The sequence below is a fragment of the Cyclospora cayetanensis genome, unplaced genomic scaffold (genome assembly GCF_002999335.1).
Source record: "Cyclospora cayetanensis isolate NF1_C8 unplaced genomic scaffold, CcayRef3 CcayRef3_contig_285, whole genome shotgun sequence".
In the NCBI taxonomy this organism is placed as follows: Eukaryota; Apicomplexa; class Conoidasida; order Eucoccidiorida; family Eimeriidae; genus Cyclospora; species Cyclospora cayetanensis.
Window position 1 is genome coordinate 23,540 of NW_020312242.1, and position 7,609 is coordinate 31,148.

Here is a 7,609-nt window from a genome sequence, read left to right on the forward strand (position 1 = left end):
AATGTGGAGTTAGATGCCTCCCTTAGAAGACCTTATAGGGGATGCTGCACCCAGTTGATTTGAAACTGACTGTAGCATTGAATCATGTGGTGTTGCTATTCGTGGCACTCCATCTGAGTTCTTTACAAAGATGTACTTATCTCCAGCCTCCGTACAAAATCATGTGTGACTATGCTTCCCAAATGAACTCCCTCCCTTCCCTGCATTTTGTCCTGAAAACGCCCCACATGGGGGGACGACACGTAGGTTGGACGTATCTTCACCCTGGAAGCTCTCTAAGTATTCTCAGCTAGGTGCACACAGCATCTAGGGCACAAAGACAGAACATTGCGTCCCCTAGTCTTGAGCCAGGAGTAGTCTGCACAATAGAAGATACACGAGGAACAGCAGCAAACGGTTATTTCTCACTGTTCAACAGTCAGCTGCATGACTAGTGTTGTAAAAAGGGTATGAGTGTAGCTTTGCCCGCAATAGTCTCACTCTTGACTGCCACTTACGGGCTTACCACGCATATTTTTGCGCGGTCACATACTAATAGGGTCGTATTCATTGGGACACTGTCGCTAAAATGCGCATATTTTAGCAGTGTAAGATTTGCAAATTTGCGATCTGTGAGATGCAGTTACCACGATGCCCTGTGAAAAGCGACCTCTAAAGCTTCGTGCCTCCGTAAGGCAACCTGGAAAGCATCCAGCAAAATATTGAGTGTTTCGCAAAATTTACTAGGAGTCCATCAATTTAAATGTACCTTGAGTGTATTGGACACGGTTCATGAGAAATTAGAAGGTGCTCGTGCACGGACAAACACATGCTTCGATATTACGTTTCCCCGTTTTTAAGCGTGGTGACGCAAACGTGTGCCGGAATGTCCGCTACCATTCACGCCCACAGCCGATTTTATGATCGTGTCACGACACTTCAGACACCTTAGCTTGCGTTTTGTTTGCTGTATGCGTCGCTTCACTTCTTTAGGCTCTTACTGATGCAGCAGCAGCCTGGGGCCTCACCCGGGTGCCGGCAGCGGCCGCCTGCGTCGGCTGGCATTTACATCTCTTCCCGGAGTTCTCTTTAGAGGTATTTGGCGCCATACCGGGGTATATTCACTGTCTCTTTGAGCTTAAAAAAGGGCTGCGAATTACTCAGAGAGCACGCGCTTATGCCGTACCACGTGGGGCTTCCCTGTAGGCATCCAACTGGTGCCCCGGAACATTTTGTCTTGCGTCTGGCGGAATACTTTGGCCAGACATAGGGTGTGAATTTCCTATTTCTGCTCGCGCACGGAAACCTAGTACCACCCGTGTCTAGTACGACGACTGGGGGCATCGCGTGCTGTGCGCTCTTCCGCGAGCAGCTTTCGTGTGAAGGCCGCAATTGTCTCTTGATTCCCAGCACGGACGTTCCCTGAAGGGATTGAAAAGCGAAGCGCTTTGGTTGCGATGATGGCCTCAATGAGCGCAGAGGAGTTGGCCGACCAGCCCTTCTCCTCACGTGTCTGGGCAAGCATGGGCAGAGTCAGCAGCGCGTATTTAAATAAATCTATTATCTACCTCAAGACCCGTTGGCTTGTATTTTTTGCCTGCATGGCCTTCTACGTGGTCCGCGTCTATCTGCTCTCCGGCTTCTTTGTGGTAACATACGGCCTGGGGATATACCTACTGAACCTTCTGATTGGTTTTATCTCTCCCCAGATAGATCCTGAAACAGACGAGTATGTGCTGCCTGTCCGCGGCGGGGGCGCTCAGTCAGACTCCGGAGAATTTCGTCCCTTCCTTCGCCAATTGCCTGAGTTCAAAGCGTGGGTTTCGGGGATGCGAGCGTTGCTGATAGCCATTTGCATGACGTTCTTCCAGGTGTTCGACTTACCTGTATTCTGGCCAATCCTGCTGATATACTTCATTCTTCTCTTCATCCTGACGATGAAGCAGCAAGTCAAGAGAATGATCAAGTACAAGTATCTCCCCTTTTCCTGGGGTAAGCAAACCTACGGGGACATAACTCGAGGCAGCGGCAGCCACAATGGATCCAGCGCCAATTCTCCGAAGGCCGCAGGAACCAGCACGGCTCCTGTCCCCTCTTACGTTTCTCATGAACACTTCGCTGCAACTTACGTTCTCCGTTGACGGCTAACTGACTTCTGGGGCCCTTGTGCTCCGTGAGCAGAGAGAACCGCACCGCTCACATGATTGGGAAGAACGGGCAACCGAGGGGGCTACTCTACGAAACAGCACTTGAAGAGGATCAAGGAACAAGCCGGAGGGCTGTTTCAGGTGATGAAAGCCCACATTTTACCGTGCCTTTAGCTTTGAGCCAGTCTCCTGACCCTTGGCGGACTCAGCTACCTACGAGGCGTGGCGTCAAGGCATCGTGGCCAGTGGAGGCTTCCTACTGCATCCTTCATTGTGCCTCCACCATATGTTTTTCCACTGTGCCCTCACTTGGTGGCAGAAAGTGGCATAATGCTTTGCGGATTCCTCGTTTGAGTCCACTGTCGTAGTAGCTTTGAAGGGCTGTTTAGACGAAACTTGCCGTTTGGCGAACGCGCGCTCTCTGACTCACTGCTAACCCCAGTATGGGCTTTCTTTTCTCTTTCACTTTCTAGCTTCACTAACGCGTCATGCATTCAGCCCATAGTGTATCTGCAGTCTTTTCGTGAGCATGCATCGTGCAACGACCAACTCCTGCGGTCAGTACGTGTTGCGTGTTACCTTGCAGTCAATTCTGATAGCGGAAGGTTTTAAATGCCTCATTTCAAAGGGGCGGAAGCTGTTATGTTAGCAAAGCAAAGCCCTGCTTAAGCGGTGGTGGCAGAGTGGTATGCACGTTGATGCGTCCACAGGGACGCCACCCTCACCACAGGCATCTTGTCGTTTAGGAAAAAAGTGAGCAAGTAGGTCTATGGCGGATAATCTCGGAGTGTAGCGTGTTAAAGGGCAATTCAATAGAGTCAGCTTCGCCAAACGGCTCCACAGAGGCCTTCACTCCTCTTCGGGTAAAGACAATACCAATGCACACGTTAGGCACAAAGATTTGGGCGTACGGCGGCAATCACTGACCGGAAGAGCGTCTATCTACTTTTGCACTCCCTTGAGTCTGAGGCGCATTTCTACCAGGCTTCAGATGTGCATTCTCCTTATAACAGAAGCATCCTGGTACATGCCGTGGAGCTAGGTTCAAGACACCCAGTAAAGCCTGTGCCGCGGGAATCGCGAACAGGTCAGCCTGCTGTGTAGTCACAATGGGGAGGCCTAATCTATGGTAATCTACGGCCCCATACTGTTAAGGAACACTAGAAAGGTTTTTTACTCCAAAATGCGCTAGTAATTCATTTGTCCTTCTCGTTAGGCTGCCGGCTCAGTTTCTTTCGATGCTGAGTCAGCGCTTTGTACTACCTCGTATGCTGCTTCTCTCGCTTTTTGATTTGAGCTTAAATGTGCCGACAAATTATTTACAGAACGGCGTAAAGATACCGATTAATAACGGATTGGATTTCAACTACTGTAAGTGCACGATGTACCTAAACTTGTTGAGTTCCAACATCACCAGGAAAAGGGAAAGAAAGAAGCGTGCTAATTATTAGGTTGAAGAGGGAAAGTGATGCAAACGTCTGTTATAGAACCATAATAAGCCACAGCGGGTACCTAATCTTTGTGGTGTCCCTGACTGCAGCACGCATTGAATTCCTGCACTCAACGATGATTGATATGATGGATAGTAAATTTTCAGAGGGGATGCTACACCTTGACATGCACATACACAGCACAACGCGTCGAAATATGTCTGTTGGGTGTGAAAATAGCTGCAAAGCTCTTCGACCACTGCGCTTGTTGATGTAGTGACTCCATTTCCGCAGCTCCAAGCCGAAACACCCAGTATCCAGGCTGGCAGGTTATCCATTAAGCAAGGGACACACGAGGCGAGACCACCAGAAACACTCAAGTCTTGTTCCATTCAAACATAAATGAGCTTAATGTCCTTACCCGCAAAGGCATCGGGAGCTTGGTACTCACGATTAAGATCGCGTTCGCGAGTCCCTCAATCCATGGCAAACCGAATAACACTGACAGTTGGTGTTCTGACGAAAGTGGTAGCGTTTCAAAAGTGTTTATTGCTGCTGGGAGAGGTACAGATCTTGTTACGGGAGCCCCCGGAGCAAGTATTGGGGGCGAAAACAGCGGAAACTATAGAAGGTACAGCAGAGAGGTGCACCACGGGTAGCAGTGTATCGAGGGCAAATAAAGTGAAGTGGATGCTCTGAACTGATCCTGGTCGTATGTTGCTTCCTTGTGCAAGTAGGTGATCAGGGGCGTGTGCATTCTAGCCGGAGAACCAACTTGTAAAGCAGGTAATTCGCTGGTCAGCATCCCAACAGGGGCATGCGTATACTCAGTCCCGCAGCAGAGCAATGCTTGAGCTATATGCCTTTGCTGTACAACAACATAACCTTCAGTCAGCCTCTCTGTCAGGTTGGGCGCAGTGGACGCGTTTATGAACACAAACGTTCATCGATACATACTCGCAGAAATGCGCTGAGTTTAGGGAGTGAATTAGTCACTTTTGTTTCTGGTAGGAGCTCAACTAAGAATCCATACATGCAGGGCTAAGTTGAACACTGAAAAGCACACCTGGGTATGAGCAGACTGGGTAGAGATAAGAACAGTTGCTGCTTCGCCTGAATGCTTAGGGTACACTTCCCCGCACCAGATGTACAGTACGAAAAATCACATACGGTCGAGAATGATATCAAGTGCATAAGCGAACAACGCTGCTTCTTGGTGTACTAAACAACCGCTTCTACGTACTAGATATGATATGTGAAGCGCCGGAACAAATGATGAATTTTTTTCTAACTCGTGATTTCATACACGTAGGCAGCAGAAGGCGTCACAGTATAAAAAATAATCCGCTACAGCTTCAGCACACCAACCCTCAGAGAAGGCGAACACACCGGGCCCTTAAGCGACACCCTAAACAAAGGCATGCCAGCAAAGGAATCCTCATTTGCAATCCATCTTACCCCAATATCGCGATTCAGATGGGGACAGGCACGACAGAGGCCAGCACGCGCGCGAATACAGCAAAACAAAGGCAAAAAAGTGACTTTACAAACCACATGCCGAAGACGGCCTATGGAAAGAACACGCATCTCTTTTGTACGTCGGTTCGTAGAGCAACGCGAGGCTCTTCGCGCTGCATCTGTTCCACGACGCCTTGAATGAGCAGCAGATGCTACTCGAGTTTGCTATCGGGAGGCACCGTTGGGCGGGAGAGAAGAAATTACACCTCAAGCCTCATTCTTCCTCCCCAGGGCACCGAAGTTCCCATTTAGTGATGCCCCTAAAGCAGTTGCGCACTGTGTGATGGCGCCGCATAGAGGAAGCCACTTCAAATTAGCAGTGCAAAAAGAAACCTGGTCATCTTAGAAGTCCGTAAGTAGAAGCTATTCGAGTATGACACAGTATGAGAAGCCCTTTGGTGGCCGCATTACGCCTATGGAGAAAAGTAATTGATGCAGCGCGTGAGGGAGTGCTCTTTAGCTGCAAACGCCGACGTGCACGCCCGAGAATCCCGAAAGAGCTGAAGCTTTGTGTGTCCACCAGTGTGCTGGGAGCGATGCAACAGAAGAAAAGCAATGCTTACAAATGCCCGTATCGACACTCAGAAGTGCTGCCTTGTACCACTGCGCACAGCGTCCGCTCAGTACTACGGTACAGCCGCCTGCCCCTTCCGCCACTTTAAACGGCCCAAGGGGTGGCCGCAGGCAGTCAGCTAGAGCCCTTGCGGTGCTTTGTAGTCATGGGAACGAAGCTGTAGAGGACCTTGTTAGTGAGAGCGCAGGACCAGAGAGCAGCACAGCGACACGCAGGAGGAGCCGCTTCGCTCGCGAAGTTACCGCCCTTGAGCCTTCACTTGATCGCCCCCTTATTGACGATCTGAAGCCACATACCAATTCATTTTTTTGTGCCCTCTGGACCAAACGACGGCGGATGGAGGGAGCAGGAGGGGGAAGCATGCAATCAGGAAGACCGCCGACGCGCGGCTGCCCAGGGGGGCTGCCTCGGCATTGCATGGAGCCTTATGGCGGCTCAGGGATCATGCAGGAGCCAGATCCACGTGTTTTATTCCAGTTCCTAGTATTGAGGGCTGAAGAGTCGGGGAGAGGCGCTTGCAAACGCACAGGAGACACGTAGTATAGCCTCCAGTGTACCCAGGCGAGCACTCTCGGAAGGCGCACACGCGTCTTAGGTTTCGGGGGGTTCTTTGGAAGGAAAACGGCGTATGCAGCTGCGAAGTGTTAGGAGGCGAGCCGTGATCCCACGCTTCAGTTGGCGTCGTAACCTGCAGCCACCAAGGTAGCAGGGCTGTAGCCATTCGTTCAGGCGTGAAGGAGCTTCCTTGCTGCCTTGCTTGGCAGGTAGCGATGTCAACGGGCCTTGCAGCGACGACGGTTTAGCGATGTTTTCGCGAAGGAGGATATCAATTTAGAAAGGGTCTCAGGAGCAGGCGCGCGAGCTAGGAAAGTTCGTGAGTCAAAGCAACCTAGCGTGGCGGAGCAGCAGCCTTGGGAATGGCAGTCTGCAGCCGTCGTGGAGGTGCTGCGTAGCAGTGTATCAGCAGCAGGCGGCAGCAGCAGCACCAGCAGTCGTAGAGCAGGCATCATGAGCAGGATGCCAGTTCAGGGGGGGGACGTGTTAGGTTCTGATGCTGCAGCAACCCCATGCGGAGGCATGGGGATCACTCATGAGAATCCCAAGGGATCGGGAGGGGCCCCTGCAGGAGCGCCGCTTGCGCGTCATGTGAAGCGGAAGCTTGCAGGCCTCCTGGATGCTTGGCGTCGAGCCAAGTGTTTCCGGCTTTTTCTAGAACCGGTAGACGTCGTGCAGATGGAATGCCCAACGTATTATGAAGTGATCAAGCATCCAATGGACTTGCACACCATGGAAGTGCGATCCCACAAGCAAGCTATAGCTCAAGGGGTAGCAGCTTGATTTTTCCAATCCGAAAACGGGCTCAGACAGCAAGAAAGGGGTGCTAGGTTGCACAGAAATGTGGGGATGAGGCCTAGCGCGGGAGATCGCTAAGGGCTTTGCGTGCGCAGATCAAGCTCGAGAAGGACGAATATGGCAGCGAGGAGGCCTTTATTTCAGATCTGCTTCTCGTCTTCCGCAACTGCCGCACGTAAGTCTACGAAGTGGCTGCAGGGATAGCCGTAGCAGCGACCCCAGATAGCGAATGTTTCTCGCGATTCCTGTGAAACACCAACCGACACGGGCATTTCCAGTTTATCCTTGCCCTTCGGTTCGTGAGCGTGGCGATGAGGGACTAGACAGAAGGGGTGTCATGTGCTTCCGTTCTGTCCGTCGGCATAGGTGCTCTGCTGCGCATGCGAGGTATGGGGTGTGCGTATGTACGTGTGTAAGTATGTATGTGTGTGTGTGTGTGTGTGTGTGTGTGCATGCATGTGTGCATGTATGTGTGCATGTACGTGCGTGTGTATGTGTGTGTAGGTGCGAGGACGTATGCACCCGTGCGGGCAATTGTGTGTTGGGGCGCGTGGGTGAGGCGGGGGCAAGGTGTGAGGGTGCGTTCGTGAGAACATGCAAGTATTCTG

General features: G+C 51.4%; 1 protein-coding gene across 1 annotated transcript; it reads left to right on the forward strand.

The window, feature by feature from the left end:
• Window positions 1–1,433: 1,433 nt before the first annotated feature.
• LOC34619485 (protein RER1A) lies at window positions 1,434–2,120 on the forward strand. Its single transcript, XM_022732776.2, has one exon. The coding sequence runs from the start codon at window positions 1,437–1,439 to the stop codon at window positions 2,118–2,120; it is 684 nt and encodes a 227-aa protein (XP_022589849.1). The 5' UTR covers window positions 1,434–1,436.
• The last annotated feature ends 5,489 nt before the right edge of the window (window positions 2,121–7,609 follow it).

Coding starts and splice junctions, on each gene's coding strand:
- LOC34619485 (XM_022732776.2), top strand. CDS start 1,437: ATGATGGCCTCAATGAGCGCAGAGGAGTTGGCCGACCAGCCCTTCTCC.